The sequence below is a fragment of the Takifugu flavidus genome, chromosome 4, assembly GCF_003711565.1.
Source record: "Takifugu flavidus isolate HTHZ2018 chromosome 4, ASM371156v2, whole genome shotgun sequence".
In the NCBI taxonomy this organism is placed as follows: Eukaryota; Metazoa; Chordata; class Actinopteri; order Tetraodontiformes; family Tetraodontidae; genus Takifugu; species Takifugu flavidus.
Genome location: NC_079523.1, coordinates 15,448,755 through 15,471,386, shown reverse-complemented (window position 1 = coordinate 15,471,386; position 22,632 = coordinate 15,448,755). Strand labels below are relative to the sequence as shown.

General features: G+C 45.7%; 1 protein-coding gene across 4 annotated transcripts in view; it reads right to left on the bottom strand.

The window, feature by feature from the left end:
- Positions 1-4,004: 4,004 nt before the first annotated feature.
- Positions 4,005-22,632, bottom strand: part of cadpsa (Ca2+-dependent activator protein for secretion a) — a 70,002-nt gene continuing 51,374 nt past the window's right edge. For all 4 annotated transcript variants that reach the window (XM_057030371.1, XM_057030370.1, XM_057030373.1 and 1 more), the window contains 2 exons: positions 7,126-7,230; positions 4,005-5,780 (listed from right to left, as the gene is read on the bottom strand). In XM_057030371.1, coding sequence (XP_056886351.1) covers positions 5,613-5,780; positions 7,126-7,230 — 273 coding nt within the window. In that variant the 3' untranslated portion in view covers positions 4,005-5,612. The remainder of the gene's footprint in view (positions 5,781-7,125; positions 7,231-22,632) is intronic.

Below are 22,632 nucleotides of genomic sequence, written 5' to 3'. Positions count from 1 at the left end.
GTTTTACCATTGATAGGCAGTTCTGTGCTGGACCTGATCAATTATTCTTTAGTGACAGGTTATGTACCCCGGTCCTGCTGATGACACTCAGCTTTATTTATAAACCAGAGGAGACAGAGAAGTTAGTGAAGCTTCAGACCTGTCTTAAAGACATAAAGTCCTGGATGTCTTCAAATTTCCTCCTCCTTAACTCAGGAAAAACTGAGGTCATGGTGTTTGGTCCTGAACCTCTCAGGGATAGATTAGATCACATGATCACTCTAGATGGTATCTCATTAACATCTAGTCTCTGTGTGAGGAATATTGGATTCAGTTTTGATCAAAATCTCTCCTTCAACTCACACATTAAATTAGTCTCTAGAAGTGCCTTTTTCACCTGAGGAACATCACAAAGATCAGGAAACTACTGACGCGGCATGATGCTGAAAAGTTAATCCATGCATTTGTTACTTCCAGGCTGGACTATTGTAATTCTTTATTATCAGGGCGTCCAAACTCCTCTTTAAGAAGCCTCCAGCTGATCCAAAATGCTGCAGCCAGAGTTCTGACAGGTATTGACAAAAGAGATCACATAACTCCTGTACTGGCGTCTCTTCATTGGCTGCCCATTAAGTTTAGAATAATTTTTAAAACCCTTTTTTTGACCTACAAAGTTCTCAGAGGCCTAGCTCCATAATACCTGGAGGAGCTAGTGACACCTTACCAGCCCAATAGACCGCTCCACTCTCAGAATGCTGGTCTACTTGTGGTCCCCAGAGTTTCTAGGGGTAGAATAGGGGGCCAAGCATTTAGCTACCAGGCCCCCCTGCTATGGAACCAGTTACCTGTCCAGGTAGGGGAGGCTGACTCCATCACTACTTTTAAGATTAGGCTTAAAACCTACCTCTTTAAAAAAGCTTATTGTTACTAATTCTGTAGTTCCAGTTATTATCATAGACAGACAAATTATCATACTTAGGGGGTCGTCTAATCATTAGGTTAACATCTTAGCTGCTATAGGCCGAGGCTGCCGGGGTCCAGAAACATGATCACCTGATAGGCCTCTGTCACCCCACTGGGTCATGGTTTCCTCTTCCCTCTCCTCTCCTCTCCTCTCCTCTCCTCTCCTCTCCTCTCCTCTCCTCTCCTTTTTCCTTGCCACTGTTGCTTGTCTGGGGTTAGGCCCTGGGATTCTGTGAAGCGCCTTGAAACAATTTTGATTGTAAAAGACGCTATATAAATAAAGATTGATTGATTGATTGACCACCACCAGTACTCCCTCTTGATTCCCCCAAACGTCCCTGCTCACATCTATTTTTGTGACCCTTTTCTTCTCCTTTATGTAGTGTGTAACCCCACGGCTCTGTAACTCTGTGTGTGTGTGTGTGTGTGTGTGTGTGTGTGTGTGTGTGTGTGTGTGTGTTAGACCAGTGCCGCCCAGAGACAAAGAACTGAACATCAAAACAAGGACTAGAACAGACGTCAGTGTTTATGGCGGCTGGAAACATGAATCCTTCCATCATACGTGAGCAAAATTGAGACCAGAAATCAGCTCAACTCAATTTTTTACTTGAGCTGTGGAGCCAGTGAGAACATGCCTGTTTTGGACCTGCAGCCCCATTAGGACCTGAGAAGAATTTTTTTTCATCCTTTTTCACCACCCTTTAATCACTTTTTGAATCACTATTAAAAAAAACAATGCCAAAAATATCGGATAGCCGCAGTTTATGGATTCTGGTTTGGCGGACTCACATGGCACTGTAAGAAACGCCACTTTATGTCAATCTGATCATCTGTCATTATTTTATTCATTATTTTATTATTTCACGAATTATTTGTGGAGTATGCATCCCTTTACACAATATAGGGCCCCCGTGTATCCTACGAACAGGGCGTGTTCTTTTTGTGTGTGTGTGTGTGTGTGCGTGCGTGCCTGCCTGCCTGCCTGCCTGCCTGCCTGCCTGCCTGCCTGCCTGCCTGCCTGCCTGCCTGCGGTCCTCCTGTGACTCAGGTGCAGGCTCTGTGGACTCTCTGACGGATTCTGGTTCTGGCTGAACAAACATGCTAATGACGCTTGCTTGTCTGACTTCATCAGAATCCGTCCAAATGTTCCCCCACTGCAGAGGCCATCGTCAAATTTCCACACTGGCCTTTTTGTTCCGGCTGAATCAGCGTCTGCAGGTCTGGTCCTGTTGGTTCTGGTCTAAGGTGAAGTGATGGGAGCCCTGATGGGGTTTTTTGGCGTGTTTCTGTTGAACCAGGTGAAGGGGCTCTGCCTGCATTCGTAGCTGCAGGTTCAGCATGGTGGTGACACATGAACTCCTTCTCTATCATCTGGGGAGGTGGTGGTACAGTTGTACAAGGTAATTATAAACCAGGATCTTTCCCAGGGTGCCCCCATGGCGGCTTTGCACTCAGCCAATGAGCAGTTACGGTGAAAGGCGCCAGTCAGTAGCTGGCGGGCCCACTTTAACGCCGCCACATTGGCGTTTTAGCTATCTGAAGTGAACGCGCACTCAGATTGCCTCAGCAGTAAGCTAAGCTAGTCTCTGTGGAGCAGATCTAAAAGTAATCAGCGGGCTTGTTGTCTGCTCTTAAGAAGGTTTTGGTGCTTGTGGAGGGAAACATAAGAGGCTTTGTGGACCGCTTTTAATAAAAGGATCTGACATCTACCTGCCCTCTCAAATATCAGGCAATTTTCACGCTTCTGGCACGCAAAGCCCATGGCCGGCCCGGCTTCTTGATGCTGTTTGCCTTGAAGGACACTGAGAGCCTCAGAATGCCTCATTTGGTGGGCCGGATGCTTGCACACGGGCTGATTTCTCACTTCATCTTTTTCATTATCAGCGCGTATCGTTGTGGAGGAGGATAGATGAGCTCAATGTGTCGCAACGGCGTGTTGTCACATTCGCGTAGCAGCGGGGTATCCTGCGCTACAGCGGCAGCAGACCGCCATTAAGACTTTGGGCCAGTTCTTGCTGTGATGGTCAGTTGGAGATTCTCTTATTTTGATACAGTTATTGTTTCCAATTCCCCCACATGATTGGAGCTTAAAAGCCAAAGCAGCTCAGATCGTGCTAGCGTAAATCTGCGGACCCATTAATCTGGCCTGGTGTCGTGTCTGTAGCAGAACAGCCCAATCTCTCCGGATATTCACAGGGAAATTAAATGAATCATATTCTGGTGTCGCTGATTGGATGTGGAAATAGGTGTGTGTCTGGTGCCTGGCTGTTTATACTGCCTGCTGCAGAAAATGAAGGAATTCAGAGCAAAGGTGCGGTTTTCTCTCCTGCTTCATCCATTCGACGTGGAAACAGGACCTGCTTCCTGCTTTATTTGCCCACCAAATGAGACAGAACCCAGCACTTACAAAATAAAATGAGCTAAATGGGAGGTTTGATAGAAAAACAAAGAAGTCTGAAACAGAAGCAGGGGCAACATGATTCCAACTGAGGTAGTACAGAATAGAGTGGAGACTAAAACAGTCAAAGAGCTGCCCCGCCCCCCTTTTGTTCCTTACACCAGTGAAACCATCATCAGAGAAAATAACTTTAATGAATACCTTTATGCTGTTAATAGAGCGTGTCATGACATGGTTATTACGACACTTGCTAAACATTCCTATTTCCTCCTGGATTTTTCTTTTTCTTGGAAGTTTGGTTGACTTCTTATCTGAGCTCTTGTTTGTATCCATTCTTGTGAGGAGGATTTGCCCCTCCCCGTTTCTCCTCTAACGTCATTAAAAGATATCCTCTTCTTTTAATTTGGGACTATATTATAACTAATCCTCCGACTTTACTCTTAGCTTCCATTTTGGAGCCCTGATTTGATCTATGGCCATTCTTTCAATCTCCTTCACAACAGTAATATCAGCTCTCAAGATGAGGTTAATCCACCACATTAATCTCAGATTTTCTTAAGGAAACACTGGTTTGGGGGGGTGGGGAATGGGAAGGAGGTCAAGGATTAACAAATATGTATTTTTGCAGCCTGCTGGCTGCACACATCGGCAATGAAGAACACAGTCAGTCTGTCATCAGTTTTATTTGAACATTCTTGTTTTGATGGATTCATCTACAGAAAACATCAAAAACTCACCAGTAATGTGACACTGGGGGTGGGGAGGGTGGTGGTGGTGGTGGTGGTGGGGGAGGGGGGGGGGGGGGCACTGACACAACCAAGTGAGACAATTGACACTGGAATAAGCTAAAACAATAAAATCACATATCGGGTCCTCTGCTTGTATCTGGAAGTTGTTAGTTTTCTTTGACCTCAGGAGAGTCCTGGTGTCCTTGTCTGAGGCGGGACAGCTAGGCGCTACATTAGCCACTGTAACTGATCCTTTTCGAGTGCTGTTAAACACAGATGACCGGCAGCCACATGACTTTGGCATAGAGTTGAGCGTGAAGAGATTCTATACTGGTTTAAGATGTTTTTGCTGTGTGTGCACCCATGCGAGCAGAGGTCTTCTCTAGCAGACTAAGCTAGCTAGCACTAAAGCTGCAGGGTTGCTACCTCCTCTGCTGCAGTCGGTAAAAGTTGCTGATATCTGCAACTAAAACTGGGTTTTCAAATTACACACTGAATGAATATGAAAAAAGATGTATTTTAGGGTTGTGAGACAATGAAGAACTGTTTAAACATCAGGTGAAATGAAAACAAAGAGCTAATTATCAAAATTCTCCATTGATAAATAAACACAACAGAACACTTAGCTTTGAGCTAACTCTGCAATGATAAAGGTAATCCTAACATTTGCAATCAACACTGTCCACAGATAGAGGAGATAGAACAGAAAAAGGTTGTGTTGCTTTGACAGTTGATTGGGAGGTATTTAGTTGGAGACTTTTATTTTGTTGTTTCCCATTTTATTATCATGACTTTTGATGAAGGGTTGCTACACACAACTAGGGTTGAGGACAGAAACCGGGACAGCTTCAGTCTTCGTGTAATTGTGGTTTGGCCACTGTTGTGACTGTGACTGAAATTAAGACCACAGAAGAGACAGAAAGATTTACTCTCATGTCATGTGGAGGTCCGGCTGAGATGTAACCCAAAACAGCACGTTCACATTCTTTACAACATTTGCTGAACTCACTGCACATTTTTAGCACAACACAAATTATTAGCGCCAGTCATGAATATTCATTAGCATAATTTAGGACAAAGCTAACAGTTTATCTTAAATTAGCCTGTTTTGTAGTGATCACAGAGATCAATGACACAACTCTGACTAAGGCCGATTGGCAAAAAGAACAGCTGAAATGTCAGGTGGTACTCCATGAAGATACCATCATTTTTATTTCCCTCAGGACCAATGTGGATGCCTTTCTTTCTGACTTCACTGGAAATATGATTTTCCAGAGTTCTGCAATAACAATGCCTTTGAAGGAAGTGAGAGTGAGGTTGCAGGAGAGAATTCAGTGTTCAGGAGCAGAGAGGGCACCATCATGCATTGTGGAAAAGGTCATACACACTAAAAACATTTGTCCGTCTGGTGTCAGTTCAGACAGAAAATGTGTTACAAAACTGAAAAGAACAACACGCGATGCAGTTCAGTCTGTTGACCTTTGGGAAGGATGCTGGGTCTCAGGTTGTTATCAGCATCCCCAAAATGTTCCTGGACATTCCTTCTAGTTGTTCTCTTCGTCGCTATCCTTCATGGAGATGCCTTGCATGCCCCCTTCCCTAACCGAGGCGGTGGCTTCTTCCAAGGTCAGCCGGTTCCTCACTGTTTCGTACATCTTGCTGTTTAAGGTGGAGTCCAGCACCCCCTGAAGACGGAAATCACGGTACTTTTTCTGGAACAAAGAAAGGAAGAGGCTTTACCAAACGCTGCCCTCCATTCACTGCACCGGGCTTCAAGAGGTCCAGGTGGAGCTCGAGTCAAAGACGCCAGCAGCACCTCTCCCACAAGTGTTGTTTCAAACCAGAAATCTAACAGGTTTTAGCTTGTTAGCCAAGGGGTGTGATGATGCGCCAGTAAGACTCCTCCGTGTTGCTACAACAATTGGATGAAATTTGACTCTGTACAGTGGATCATCTTGATCTTTCAAACCCACATGTCACCTTGAAATCACTGGCTTGCACCTACCATTTGCTGGCAGCAGAATTGCTCGAAAACAAAATAAGGTATGTGTGGCAATCGATAATGGCGACCTGTCACAGTTCCATCCATATCGTCATCATGTGGTAACATTGTCATCACATCACAGATGGTATCACTGCTAAAAAAATATGGGTCACCTCTCGACCTTGTGTTGACAAATTTACCTTCAGTCTGCAGTAATACACAAAGAACAAGGTGTGTTGTTGCTATGGCACCTGTAACTGGGCACTAGCTTTATTTCTTTGGACTGGCCTACAGGTTACTGTAATGGTTACCATGGTCACCTCATAGCAATATAGTCAAAGGAAGTTGAGACTGTGTCTGGGTAGGTTGACTCCTGATATCTCCTGGTCTTTTTCTTGAGATGAACCTGTGGTATCATAAGCAAAGCTTATCATATGTGCTGCTACTGGGGTGTGTGAAGGTGGAGTTTTGTGTGTAGATAGTTCTGAGTTGGGGGGGGGGGCTCAGCCTTGAGGTTGATGGTTGGGGAGATATGGGGGTTGAATCTTGTTGTCTGATTGTCTGATTGTTCATGAAGTCCCTGAGCTCGAGGCAGATGGAGTGGGACAGTTTTTTAGTCTATCTGGTAGGATTGTGTGGAACATTGAGCTAAAATCTGCGTGTAGCTACCCTGCTGCTCCAGGTGGGGCAACATAGTGTGCAGGTCTGTGGCTACAGTGCTCTCCGTGGACCTGTTTGCTCTGTAGCTGAGCTGGTGAGGATCTAAACCTGGGCAAAGGCTGGGGTCATGAGTCATGATAATTATGACTGTGCATTAAACATTTTCAGGTTAATGACTCATTTAAGGTGGAAGCATACAATAAGACCATATCAAAAACAGATTCTGCCAGCAACACTCAAACTGAAAATCCACTCAAAACCCCAAGCAGTTTGGATACAGAATCACCTGTGTAGTAGAGGTAAATACGTTTTTGATAAACACCTTTCTGAATTCTGTCAGGAACATTTAATAAAAAGTCCCACTGGTCTTAGTGGGGCCCTTAAACCATTCATAATTATAAAGAACATGGTACCTTTACAATCCTGATGAGGATCTTCAGTTGGTAAAGGTGCAGCTGCAGGTCCATGCGGTCCGTCAGCCACGTTCCTATGAGGTTCATGGTGCTGGTGTACCATTGCTGCACAAAAACATGAACAGAAAACATCAAGGGTCTCGGCATGGAAACAATGAAGATGACTTTTGGACAGTCCAGCCTGCTGCCTCTGTTCATAGGATGTTCTCGTCCCATTAGTAACTGAGCCACAGTGTAGTCGAGGAACATCTCAGCTAAAGTCATTTCATACCAAAACAGAAAAACTTGTCGTCTGGGCCTCATCACATTTTTCCACAGGCTCAGGATCTATTTAAGTCTGGACTCCCCCTCCCACCCCTGGACGATCCGACAGCCAGTGAAGCATCCGTTAATGTGGCTCCTAATAAAGAACGGAGATGATGAAGCTCTTGGCACACTCAACCAGTCTTCTGGCCTTTGGCAGTTGTCATAGTCAATGAAGGGAATCTTTGAGGTGTCAGTTTAGCCGTTTGTTCCAGGCTGCCTACCATCCAAATCAGTGCGATAAGGACCATGTGTCTGTTGTGCTTCAGAAAGAGGGTCAGGACACAACTTTCATCAATCGCATCCATACCTAAAACTCGCTGCATCCTGATTATCACTGAATATTAATACTAAAATCTGAAATGAGTCAAATCTCAAATTTGTCAATGGGACAACCATATTGATTTTGTTGGTGTAAAAGGATTTTTTCTGACCAACAGAGAGTTCCAGAGTGGCTTAAAACAAAAGACTTGAGCATCAGCATGTTAGCCCTACAATCAGGTGAAACATTCCTGCTCAGAAGAATGCTTTGTGTTTTTATTAGTTCTGATTAGGCTGGAAATTCTCAGAGCAAACATCCTAATTGATTAGCAGGATCAGAGCTAAAGTCAAGGCTTGGACTGCTGCTCCAATTCAGGTGATTTGGAAGACTACAGAGGAGTCAGGTGTCCTGATCAATGACAGGATAGGATCCAGGATGGGGGACACGCCCCATTACCATTAATGGGGCAACAGCAGTCACAGAAGAGCTGACTTTGACTCTTCACACCAACATTAAATGCAGACTAATGAGAATATTTGTGGACACCAGGAGACTCTGCATCTTCCACACGTGCATCATCCAGAGTATCCTGACTGGCTGAATCACCTCCTGGTATAACAGCTGCTCTGCCCTCAATAGGAAGTCCCTACAGAGGGAGGTAAGACCTGTCCAGAACATTACCAGAACTGAGTTGCCAACCAAGGAGGAGATCTACACCTGGGGATGCAGGAAAAACACCAGTTGTTCACCAGTTGGATTTAATCAGATCCTCAGCAGCCCAGTAACAGACTGGTCCAACTGCTATGGTCCAGTCAACGGTACTATGGCATCATGGTCCAGAACACCAACTGTCTCTGGAGGGGTCTTTTTAGCTTTTCCACTATTGTTATACTTCTTGTTCTAAGAATTTCATTGCCAGTGATTATAATTATTGTACGCACGACAGTAAAAATCTCAAATCTAAACCCCTCCCCCTCATGTAATCCCTCCCGCCAATTTGACCCCTCCTAATTTGCCTGACGTGCTGTTATGAGAGTATCTCTCATAAAAACACTTTTTGTATAACGGTAAAGTTAAAGTGGTCACAGTCCCATCACCAGCTGCACGAAACACCCTGATCAACCCTGTCTATAAACAGCAACCTCTGAGCGGCGGCGTGAGCTCAGGAGGCAGCAGCCGCGCCCCGCCAGAAGGCTGCAGATGTTTCTCTGTGGGTTGTGGCTGTTGCCAGTCTAATTGATGGATAATGATGCACAGGACCTGATGCTAATGGAAGCAGACTGACTTTCAGCAGTCAGGGTCACTGCGGCTGGGAGGGGCTGGGGTGGCATGGGGCTGTGGGGAACGACAAGGAAGGGACATGGAAAAAAAGGACTAGCTCTACTGACACAGAGATGTGGATGTATGATGATGGGTCGACACAGATTTGTCACTTGGTGGCACTATTAAAGGCCTACAGGCCAAGATCTGCTTCTGCTACCGGGAGGGCAAAGGCCTGAGGTAAAGCCCGCTAAAGCGTCCCCTCCCAGGGGTCAAAACAACCATGATTGTTCTGCTTGTTAGCCCCAAGATGCTGATCAAATACAGGAAAGAACAACTGTTTTTTTTCTTTTGATGAAACAATCTAATGTTGCTGAGTCGGACACCAAGACCAGGTTTGTGGGTCCTGAACGCAACGACTGTGGGTTCAGACTGAAGAAGAGAGGATGGCTGTGTGGAGACGGTGCTGGGGTGAATCAGACAGCCGACCTGCTGCCAGCAGCGCTCTATCTTTCGCTGTGTGCCTGTGAAGGCTTCGGCGTGGCAGCAGGCCTGTGATCTCGCCCCAAGCATAATCCCCCCGCTGAGAGGCCAGGCCTGGAGTGACTGATCCACTGACTGGCGGCTCTCCCTCTTTCTGTCCTTCACTTCTCCTTTTTACTTTAGAATTTGCATGGTGGCACACGGCTCCCATCTGCAGCCATTTCTGCAGCAGCAGCCATTTTGTGCCTTTTACTCATCTCACGTTATAGGAAACAGCCGTGACAGTGAAGTCACAAGTCTTCTTGCAGTCATGATTAGTATTTTGGAGGTCTGTCAGGGACATCTTGTGCTCACATACTTCCTGCCATTTTCATCAACTTTAAGATCTTTTCTATGCCAGTTTGAAAAGAAAGACATTCTCTTATCCAATGAAGAAAGAACAAGAGACTAGCTACACGTCTGCTTTGGTTCCTCTCATGGCTGAACTTAAAGCTGATGGACGGATGGGTTTTCACCCAGAGAGAAATGGGTTTTCACCCAGTCCTAGGGCCACTCATTTGGAAGTAATTGCCTTTAAGATTTGGAGGGTACCTGAAATTGACTTGGCTAACCCACAGAGGACCTCTACTGGGGACATCGTCCACAACAGTTCCAGAAAGCTCCAGGACATCTGTGCTGTTGGCTGAACGGGTTTTTGAACCATCCAAGTGCACCTTCTTGGCAAATTCATCCATTTGCTCTTTTTTTCACAGCAATTCCTGAGCTCATTTTGTGCAGTTTGCTGAAGAGGCAGATTACTTCAACATGACAAGATGAAGGTGCTGTAACGTCCACATGAACTCTGAAGGCACACTGATAGCAGCTACGGGTGAAAAGCAACAGTGGAGGCCTTTGCTTGCTTTGTTCCACTTGGCAGAAAATAACAAAGGAAATGAGTATACCAAATTCTCCCGCGCCATCTTTTAGGGCTCCTTGGGGATCAGCGGGGGCGAACGCTCGTTGTCAGCCAAAACAAGCGCAATATGACTCTGAATACTTTATGCCCAACCCAACAGGGATCAAATCTGTGACATTCTAACGAGTTCCATCTGAAGGAGAGGCTTCCATTCCTTCAAGTGGTTTATCTGCATGTGTGTATGTGTGAGGTGGCGTTGTCACCTCATGACACACTGATGAACCCCTACCTATACACAGGCGACATGTACAACACACACACACACACACACACACATAGACACTCACAAATATACATCTGGTGGTCCATCCCCCTTCATAAGAAAACTGGGAGACAGTGCGACCTCCTGCCCCCATCTGACACCAACCCACCCATCCTTCTGACTAACCCTAACACACACACACACACACACACACACACATAGAAGCCAGTGTTCACACCCAAATTTTCACATAGCAGTGGGGGTGCTGCTACCGGCAGGATTTGATGAAAAAAATGACACACCTCTCCTCGAGTCCCCTCGCCCACCTGGGAGGGCCTTTTCAGACAACACAAGCATCTAAACCAAGCGAATCATTTCCACCTCCACCAACACACACAGCTGAAACAGCACTGAAGAGTCGGGGCCACATTTGTTTCTGGTGATTCCAGACATACTGTCTAATTTGGACTGGCTGATGATAATAATCTGTTTGAGCACATTTAACTTACATAAAACTTTGTGGGTGCAACTGGTAACTTTCATTTAGAGCCAGGAAATACTGTAGAGCTACCAAACATGATCCTGTCCCTAAGCTTGTTTTTTTAACTTGTCTTCGTCAACCAATAGGGACACGGTCTCATGACGGAGTGGGTCCTACTGTCTGTGGAGTTCTAGTTGAACCATAATAAACTTGGATTATGTTTTGGCGGAAAAACTCCTTCCTTTCACCACAACTGAAGAGCAAAAATTGAGTTTAGAGAGGGACAAAGACTCGACCTGATGCGTCGAGCAGGCTTCGGACACTGTTGATAAAATGCTAATTAAATAAGTGCTTTTGCTACAGCGCAAATTCACACACACACACACACACACAACACACACACACACACACACACACACACACACACACACACACTCACACACTCTTACACAAAACATCCAAAAAGCCAACTGATTTGTTAGGTCACGGGGGCCTCTTTTGCTCAGGAGCTTTTGTGCATCTGAGAGCAGGAATGTTGGAGCAGTGGAGGGGTGTCTCTGCAGGGGGTACACATGGATTACAAGCAACCTGGGACTCTGCCTCTTTCTGCCTGTGTGTGTGCTTTGACAGTGTATGGTTGAGTAAGAAACTACAGAGCTTGTTAAGTAGTGAGCGGATTATGTCAGCACAGGGAAAACTGTCAAAGACCAAAAGTTTGTACTGGGTTTTATATCAGGTTGCTAAAGCAACACCCTTATTCCCTGTTTTACATTGTTGCTTCAATCATTTTAATAATACATCAAATGGTTTTTCTCCCTCGTACACACATGCACAAACACACACTCACACATACAGACATGCATGCATGCATGCATGCACACACACATAAACACACGTACCTACTACTCTTTAATGAACTAGCCTATTAGCATGCTAATAAGGCAGGCTCTTCAGCACTAATCCCCAACTCCACTGTGAGTGGAGGAATCAAAGACTGAGAGCATCATAAAAAGTACTGGCTTGGACCCTGCACTTTAAAGCTGTAGCACAATGACTTGTCAGATCCTATTTTTTTATTTGGTTCCTTATTATTTGTTATTGCCACTTTTCTACTATTGGTCTGATTTGGTTTGGCTCGGTACGGTACGGCACATAAGCTCAGGGTGGGTAAGGGATGCTTTTCCAGCATGGCTTGATGTGACAAAACAGTCTGTCTGGACTAGTGGACTTCAGCAAACAAACTGTACTTAGTCCTAGGTTGCATGTAACAAAGAAACTCGCTAACTGACTGGAAAATGTCCTCCTCCTCCTAAACACTAGGTGGCAATCTGAGGCTTTTAAAGCAGGTTAATATGGTCCCTCTTTGGTTTAATAAATAATAAATAATAATAAACTGGAGTAGGCATCAGATCAGCATCTCTAACAGGAAGATGGAGAATCGTACAGCTTTGGTCATCTTATACGTAATGTCCAAGTTACGGGTTATGCAGATGAGAGGGTTAGCGCTCCCTCATGGCTTTCTTCTTCCGCAACTGGCTTTCTTGGATGTTTTTGTTCCGCGGTCAGACACCAGTGCTGAGGTTGTGGAGCAGGATCACATGCATCGTCTAGTTCAACTGGAGAGGGAGCATGTAGGGAATGTAAAAAAATGCTTGAAGCAAAAGTGGACAAGCTGCAGTGGCAGCAAAGGAAGAAACCCTAAGCAGGACCAGGCTCGTATGGGGGTAAAGCAGGAAGAGAGCATAGGAGGACAGATGGTAAAGAAAATAGACAAATCATACATGAAAGACCAAATACATTTCAAAAGATATTTTCTTCTGCTGTTTGGTTTTGACTGCTGAGTGATTTGATGTTTCTCCTTTTTTTCACTATAAGGTGATCATTTGGTGTGAATGTCTGAGCTTCCACTCTACACACAAGAGATGAAATGGTGTGTGTTTGTGTGTGTGTTTGAGAGAGACTGAATGAGTGAGTGAGTCCTGCTGAGACCCAGCTGTGTCCGCAATTAGCAGGAGGGATGGAATGATGATTGCTGCTGCGGCAACGCTAATGCCATATGACAGGCTTCTTGGTGGAGGAGATGGGAGGCTGCTGAGCTCCATAAAGCTACACTATTTTCTTTTTTCAGTACACTGATACACAGAAACAAATGCAGACACAATTTTGGTAGGGGGGCTCTTAGACCGGAGTGTAAGACTTTATCCACATGGGACAAAAAAGCCATCAAATCCCCCAACACTGGTGCCCATGGATGACCACATTTAAGGCCAGGAGCCCCTCCCCCCAACCCATACGCAACACCACCACCCCGATCTGAGTTAGCCTCCTCACCTGCGTGAGAGGGATTTTTCTTGAAGAGAAATGTGAAGTTCACGTGTTTTGAGGCTCCTTCTGTGAGGGTGTGGATGGGGACGTTCGGCACTGATACACTACACTATTAATGACCTTCTGTCAACACTGCTGGATGAACGCTCATTTTGTGTGTGGTCGCGGCTTCCCACGTGCCGCAGGTGTTAGCGCTGACATTTGCCTCATCGCTTTAGCACTAGAACAGGAACGGATCTGCTTTTTAAGGTGCAAGATCGCAAGATTTCCTCAGCACTTCAAACCAAACCTGAAACATTTTCACACAGTGTCACTCATCCCAGTAGATTGTACTGGATAGTTCACCATTTCCACAATTTCCATAGACTGATCCTGCACCTCTTAATGCGCTGGGGAAGCTCTGAAAGTGGGACTAAAGTAAAGTTCTGGGGCTGAAGGAGCTCACAGGTCTCAAACTGTTTTGATTGTGTTGGGGACACAAAAGGAGAACTAATCATTGACCATTGACCACAGTCTGAGCACAGCTGGGGCAGCAACAAAACACGCTCAGGAGGCATTTCAGCCAGGTTGTTTCTCACTTTAAAGCGGGAAAGCAACCAAAGCATGGAAGCAGAAACACGGGAGGAAGCTAACTGATTATCTCAGGTCTGAGCTTTTCTTTTCAGAACAGCAATCGGGGTCGTGCACAAAACATCCAGTCTGATTCTTCCAACAGGCGTAGGAGCAACTTCATGAAAACACAGTGGTTTGGAGGGGGAATGGTTGTGCGCTTGGAGAGGTGTGTGGGGGGGTCTATGTTCTGAGGAACTAAACAGTGGGAATTATAGTCAGCGACCACTCATTGAGTAAACATACAAAGAGCCACAAAAAAGCTCTGCGGTGAACAATAAAAAAGAAAAAAACTGGCAGCTTCAGGCCCTGAGAAAAGTGAACCTTTCTCCTTACAAAGAGCCGCTTAGGGGTGGATTGAGGGAAGGAGAAAGGGGGCTAAAACACTTGTGAGCTCAGGAAATCTCTATAGGACTAGTGAAAATGGAATAAGCCAGCAAGCACTCGAGGGTCCCGCCGAGCACCTGAATGAGATGGAGGGGCGGAGCACCAGAGGGGGGTCTGAGGAAGGTGAATGGCCTTCTTTTTGGGTCCAATTTGTCTCTTTTCACCCTGCTTGCCCTGCTCCAGCTCTGACAGATGTACAAAGAGGGAGCGGCACTGGGCCACTCATCCACATACGCCCGTGAGCAGCTGTCACGTTTGTCGGACAAGTTAATCAAACAAATGCCACCGTAGCTCCCTTTGTAAGAACGCGGCGAGGGGGTTGCATACTCTGTGTGAAGGGGTGATAGTGACCCCAGAGATGACATGGGTGTCCTCCATAAATTGGTCAATAAAGCAGAGGAACCAACAAACCAGAGGTCCCCACTAAAGTGGCATTTCCCTCCTCTCAGGATGCTGGAGGCTTCAGCACCTTTAACCGTTTCCTCCTGGCAACTCAGCACCGGGAATGTGCAGGATTTACAGCTGGAGGAACGAAAATGCTCCCAGTAATTACGACTCTAAGCTGCTTACTAAATTCATTAAATGGAAGTAAAACCTTTTCAGAGAGTGTTTTCAACCATCTCACGTAGTCCATTTAACTTGTCCCCGCCGGACTCGCCCTTTTTTACCATGGTGACCCCCCAGCTATAGCGATTATTTGAATCCATACTGCTGGTGTAATCCATTTAGAGTGCACATCACCCTAAAAGAGATTACTGACACGCACAAAGACGTCTGCAGTATGATTGTTTTTGGAAAAAGGCGTGTTAACGAGTTGAGAGTCATTGCTGGCATCTTTCTTAGGGATGTGCTTTCCTGTAGGTCATGGCTGACACTCTGCATGCGTTCCATATGTTCATGCAGTCGCTTACCACCCCGGAACACTTTATTCCAGTCTGGCGTGGTCAGACGGCGAGGGGGTTAAAATGGCGTGTGGCTCTAGCTCAGTGTTGATTAAATTGTTCACTTTTGTGTGGCTGTGCCTACAGCAGTTCACCGGAGAAATGCTGAAGCGATTTGGGACAGTCAAGTGGTTGTGACGGCAGCAGAGTGCTTTCCGGCGACCGTCACCAACTCATCCGCCCGCAGCCTCAAATCCATCCAATCCCAGGCCTCCATCCGCTCAGCTGCAGCCAAAGCGGCAGACGACACAGGCGAGACAGGAGCAGCAGCGACAACTTTAATGTCGGGACATGCAGAAGTGTAATTTGGCCATGCTGGAGAATCTGATAACCACCGAAGGTCAGCAGGAATGCTTCAAATCAATCAATGAGCTGCGTTCTCAATCCCCAGTTGGCAAAGACAGATTAAGTGTATAATTGACCTGCATAATCCCAGTATCTGCAGTCCGTGCTCTGGCAGGGAGGGGGTCCATAGCGACACCACCACAATTCCCTCTTTTCCTCCGCACGGCTGGCATGTTAGCCGCTGGGCTGAGTACAGCTGCCACGTATCAGCTCTGGCTGGATTTGCTCAGAATAAAGATGTGGAGTTTTTTTAATCAATGATCCTTGGGCTAAACCCCCCCTCCAGTATCATTTAAGCACATCTGTCTTAATCCGGGTCCCGTTCAAGAACTGTGGGTTAAATTCTCACTATTCTGAAAACATCCAGATGAAACTGAACATTAGTAATTTTTTTGTTTTTTTCCATTTAATGTTGCTTCTTGAAAGATGATCAGCTCCCAAACTTCCTCACCTGCAGATCTATAGACGACCAGAGGGAAAACAGCCACTTCTCACCGCAAAATTGAGCCATAATCCCACAGACACCTGCCTTCCTATCGCTACAACACAGAATTATATGAAACAAAGTCATTGATTGGATTGCTGGTCGGGACAGAGGCCACCAAAGAGCCTGGACTAAATCTGATTTAAAAGTCCCAAAGAAAGGCTGCAAAGGTTCCCCACGACTGCTCAGACAAGTGGGTCAAATATCAATTAAAAAGCCCCCCCCCCAGAACAATGAATCTATGTCAGAACAGTCTCTTTTAATATGTCTCAGATTATGATTCGTTCCTGGAGACGCTGTGGTTGCTTCTACTTGGGCGCACATATGGGCTCATCTGCTTCTACTCCACGCTTTTTTAAATATGTGGAGTAATCTGCTTACTCCGATATTGGAGGACACGTTTTCGTGGACACGTGTCCCAACCCCACACATGCACAGACCTTAGCCAGCCGGGATCACTTCTCCTCTTCTGAGATTTGTGGTGGTTTTCAGTCCCAGCTGGGATGGAGAAATAAAATAAACTGCAGGCTCCAAGGTGTTGATGTGATTTCCGTTTAATCTCTTTACCAACAACCATTATTGTTTCTTCACCGCTGAGATTTACGGACTTTAATCCTGTCAAGCGCCACTAAAAACGGGAGCGGCGGGTTCACCAGGACACATCAGCTGGTCTGGAAAAAACATCAGAGTGATCCAGCCAAACCTGTTCTTGCCATTCGTTCCTTTATATGTTTATTATATATGTATTCATCGGGAACTTGGTGAAAAAGAGAACAATTAGCTGTAAAGTGGAGGGAGGCAGGATGGTGAATATGTGCAGGTTGTAATCCGCACACACAACAGATAAATAAATGAATTCGGCAGACTAACGAGGGAGGGGAGGCGTCAGCCAACAAAGCAAAGATTAGGAGGGGGTAGGGGCATCTTGACCTTATTTTTTGCACAGCCCCCAAACACACACACACACACACACACACACACACACACACACACACCACACACACACACACACACACACACACACACAAATGCACAGACCGGAGTATTTTCCTTACTTTTGCTTGCTTGCTCTGCTGTTCTACAGTTTTGTTGTAGTTCTGCTTCCTTAATCCTTCACAGAAACACTGGCTACACTGCTAGGCTAAAATTCTAGATTACACCACTAGGCTACAATGCTAGGTTAAATTCTAGGCTACACCACTAGGCTACACCTCTAGACAACACTGCTAGGTTACACTGTTAGGCTACACCAAAGGGCTACACTGCTATGCCACACTGTGAGTCTACACCACTGGGCCACACAATTACCTGTTTCCATACAAATAAGAATCTGGTGAGCAGCTCAAACCTCTTTTTCAAATCAAAATCAAATCAATCTTTATATAGCGTCTTATACAATCAAAATTGTTTCAAGGCGCTTTCCAGAATCCCAGGGCCTAACCCCAGACAAGCAACAGTGGCAAGGAAAAACTCCCCTTTAACAGGAAGAAACCTTGAGCAGGACCAGGCTCATGTAGGGCGACCCTCCTGCTGATGGCCGGCTGGGTAAAGAGAGAGGAGAGGAGAGGTGAGGAGAGGTGAGGTGAGGTGAGGTGAGGTGAGGTGAGGTGAGGAGAGGAGAGGAGAGGAGAGGAGAGGAGAGGAGAGGAGAGGAGAGGAGAGGAGAGGAGAGGAGAGGCACAGAGCACAGAAACACACACATAAATACACTATACGGGTCAGCGGAGCCGGAAGTCATCATGCAGCTCCGAAGGCGGTGATACCTGTAAATGAATGGGGGGGGGGGACAGAAAAACTACAGAGGAATCAGCATAACTAGTCTGCTTGATGAGGAGGAGGAAAGGAGAGGAAAGGAGAGGAAAGGAGAGGAGAGGAGAGGAAACCATGACCCAGTGGGGTGAAACAGGCCTGTCAGGTGATCATGTTTCCGGACCCCGGCAGCCTTAGCCTATAGCAGCATAGCTAAGATGTGACTTAACGATTAGACGACCCCTAAGTATGATAATTTGTCTATCTATGATAGTAACTGGAACTACAGAATTAGAAACAATAAGCTTTTTTAAAGAGGTACTGTAGGTTTTAAGTCTGATCTTAAAAGTAGCGATGAGTCGGCCTCCCGTACCTGGACAGGGAGCTGGTTGCATAGCAGGGGGGCCTGGTAGCTAAATGCTCGGCCCCCATTCTACTCCTAGAAACTCTGGGAACCACAAGTAGACCAGCATTCTGAGAGCAGAGCGGTCTATTGGGCGTGTCTCCTCTCCTCTCCTCCTCTCCTCTCCTCCTCCTCTCCTCTCCTCTCCTCTCCTCTCTCTCCTCTCCTCTCCTTCTCCTCTCCTCTCCTTCCCTTCCCTTCTCCTCTCCTCTCTTTACCCAGCCGGCCATCAGCAGGAGGGGCCCTCTACATGAGCCTGGTCCTGCTCAAGGTTTCTTCCTGTTAAAGGGGAGTTTTTCCTTGCCACTGTTGCTTGTCTGGGGTTAGGCCCTGGGATTCTGGAAAGCGCCTTGAAACAATTTTGATTGTATAAGACGCTATATAAATAAAGATTGATTTGATTTGATTTGATTTGATTTGATTTGATTTGATTTGATTTGATTTGATTTGATAAGGTATCACTAGCTCCTCCAGGTAGGATGGAGCTAGGCCTCTGAGGACCTTGTAGGTCAAAAGAAGGGTTTTAAAAATTATTCTAAATTTAACGGGCAGCCAATGAAGAGACGCCATTACAGGAGTTATGTGATCTCTTTTGTCAATACCTGTCAGAACTCTGGCTGCAGCATTTTGGATCAACTGGAGGCTTCTTAAAGAGTTGTTTGGACACCCTGATAATAAAGAATTACAATAGTCCAGCCTGGAAGTAACAAAAGCATGAATTAACTTTTCAGCATCATGCCGCGTCAGTAGCTTCCTAATCTTTGTGATGTTCCTCAGGTGAAAAAAGGCACTTCTAGAGATTAATTTAATGTGTGAGTTGAAGGAGAGATTTTGATCAAAAGTTACTCCTAGATTCCTCACAGAGAGACTAGATGTTAATGAGATACCATCTAGTGATCATATGATCTAATCTATCCCTGAGAGGTTCAGGACCAAACACCATGACCTCAGTTTTTCCTGGGTTAAGGAGGAGGACATTTGAAGACATCCAGGACTTTATGTCTTTAAGACAGGTCTGGAGCTTCACTAACTTCTCTGTCTCCTCTGGTTTCATGGATAAATAAAGCTGAGTGTCCCTAAGGGAAGCATGTACAAGCTGAAGATGATTGGTCCAAGTACAGAACCTTGAGGAACTCCATGGCTAACCCTACTGTATGAGGAGGGAACACCATGGACATGAGCAAACTGGTATCTATCAGATTAATATGATCTAAACCAGTCTAGTGCTGTCCTTTTAATCCCAATCACATGTTCCAGTCTATGTAAAAGGATGCTGTGATCAACTGTATCAAAAGCAGCACTGAGATCCAGCAGAACCAGCATAGAGACCAGTCCATGATCTGAAGCTATGAGAAGATCATTAGTAACTTTAAGAAGTGTCGTTTCTGTGCTGTGATGAGCTCTAAAGCCTGACTGAAACATCTCAAACAGGCTGTTTCTCTGCAGGTGCTCCATTAACTAAGTCACCACCACCTTCTCAAGAACTTTAGAGATAAAAGGAAGGTTGGATAATAGCCTATAATTTGCTAATACGTCAGGATCCAGTGATGGTTTTTTAAGCAACGGCTTAATCACTGCCACCTTGTAGGACCGGGGTACATAACCTGTCACTAAAGAACCATTGATCTGGTCCAGGATAGAACTTCTTATAATGGTAAAACATCCTTCAACAGGTGTGTTGGGATGGGATCTAAAAGACACGTGGTGGTCTTGGATTTCTGAATTAGCGATGACGCATTAGGAAAATATATAGGGGTGAAGGAGTTTAAGGGCTCGTTGGAGAACCTGTATGTTCCCACAGTCAGCACATCTGGTGATGGTCCAGTTGTTGGGATGGCCTGGTTAGCTTTCTCTCTGATAGCTAGAACTTTATCAGTGAAGAAGCTCATGAAGTCTTCACCACTAAGGGAAGAAGGGATACGTGGATCTAAAACACTGTGACTCTTAGTTAATTTGGCCACAGTGCTGAAAAGAAACCTGGGGTTGCTCTTATTTTCCTCAATTAAAGAAGAAAAATAAGCTGTTCTAGCCTTGCGAAGGGCCTTTTTGTAAACTAATAGACAGACCTTCCAGGCTACATGATAGCTGTCTATTTTACAAGAATGCCACTTCCTTTCCAGTCTTCGCACTTTCTGCTTGAGGGTCCTGATATGTGAATTATACCAGGGGGCACACCTCCTCTGATTTACTATTTTCTTTTTCAGGGGGGCAACAGAATCAAGCGTGATTCTCAGTGAGGTTGCTGCACCTTCAGCAATAGAGTCAACCTCAGCAGGGCTAAGATTATAATGATTTATCCCTGGGGAAACACACGGTGGTCCTGGGATTAGCACAGGGATCACTTCCTGATCAAAGAATGGTCTGACAGGAGGGGGTTCTGAGGGAACACTGACACATGTTCTACCTCAACACCATAAGTCAGAACTAGATCTGGGGTGTGGTTGAAGTTATGAGTTGGTTGGTTTATCTGCTGGAGGAAACCAACTGACTCAAGTAATGAAATGAAGCCATTCTAAAGCTGTCATTTACAACGTCTACATGGATATTAAAGTCTCCAATGATAATGACTTTGTCCGTTCTAAGAACCAAGTCAGATAAGAAATCAGAGAACTCAGACAGGAACTCTGAATGTGGGCCAGCAGGGGGGCGATATACAACTACAAACAGAAGTGGCTTTTCTGCCTTCCAATTCAGATGGCTGACGCCAAGAGTCAGGCTTTCAAATGAACTGGAGCCATGTTTTGGTCAAGGATTAATTAATAACTTGGAGTGATAGATTGCTGCCACTCCCCCTCCTCGACCAGTAACACGAGGAATATGATAATTAAGATGGGTAGGAGGAGTAGATTCATTTAAGATAACATACTCCTCCTGAAGCCAGGTCTCAGTAAAACAAAATAAATCAATATGATGATCCGCTATCAGGTCGTGTACTAACAGGGATTTACACAAAAGAGATCTAATATTTAACAGTCCACACTTAATTGTGATATTAGTTTCTCCAACTTGTGCTTTAGTATTAATTTTAATAAGATTATGGTGATTGACCGCTCCCCTGCTCTGTGCTTGGTGAACTTTTAACCGTGGAACAGAGACTACCTCTATAGTGTTAAATATATTATTGTTGGTGGATGAGGGTTCTATGGAAGCAGCAGAGAGGTGTGTAAGACTACAACTCTGCATCCTGGTCTGGACCCTGGATTGTCAGGTCACTTTGGGTCTAATAAAATTAGCCAAATTACTAGAAATGAGAGAGGCACCATCCTGTGTGGGATGGACACCGTCTCTCCTAATCAGACCAGGTTTTCCCCAAAAAGTGCTCCAATTGTCTATAAAGGCCACCTGGTACTCGGGGCACCACCGTGACAGCCAGCGACGAAGCGACGACATGCGGCTAAACATCTCATCGCTGGCCAGATTGGGGAGGGGACCAGAGAATGCTACGGAGTCCGACATTGTTTTTGCCTAGTTGCACACCGACTCTATGTTAATTTTGGTGACCTCCGACTGACGAAACCGGGTGTCGTTGGCTCCGACGTGAATAATAACTTCACCAAATTTACGTTTATGTCTCGCCAGCAGCCGTAAATTTGCTTCTATGTCGCCCGCTCTGGCCCCCGGAATGCATTTCCGGCTTCACGTAACGCAAAACAGAGTCGCCAATTACCAGGGTCGGTTTCTCAGCGGGTGTGTCGCCGAGTGGGGAAAAACAGTTAGCCACGGGAAGCGGGTGGTGCACCGTGGGCCTTTCTTTTGGGCTACGCTTCCTGTGAACCGTCACCCAGCCGCTCTGGCTAGCCGGCTGCTCGGCTGCTGCCGGGGGACCGCTAGCTGAAGCTACGCTAGGCGGCTCCGCAGAAGCTAGCTTCTCCTGACTACCTGACGCAACTCCAGCTAACTCCAAGCTGCGGAACGGCATCTCAAGCTCGCTAAGTCTCGTCTCCTTAGCCGTAAATAAACTACACTTTCTGCACCTATTCCCTTCACTAAGGGAGGCAGAGGAGTAACTAAACATTTCACACGCTGAACAGACAAAGACACCAGGTGAAACAGACGGTGAGGCCATGCTAACGCTAATAATCGGCGAAGCCCTGTATTTGTTTAATATGGGTTGTTTCTCACTGTTGTTATCAGGTGACTAGAATGTCCCAAGTGTTCAAATTTTAAATAAAGTGAATACAACACACCAAGTGTTCAATATTAAGTGAATACAACACCCCATGCACAATGCAACCAACGAACGACAGGAAGACAGGAAGTGACGCAATACGTTACCAGGTTTTTCTGCTGAAATCTCATCATAAATATATTATTGTCG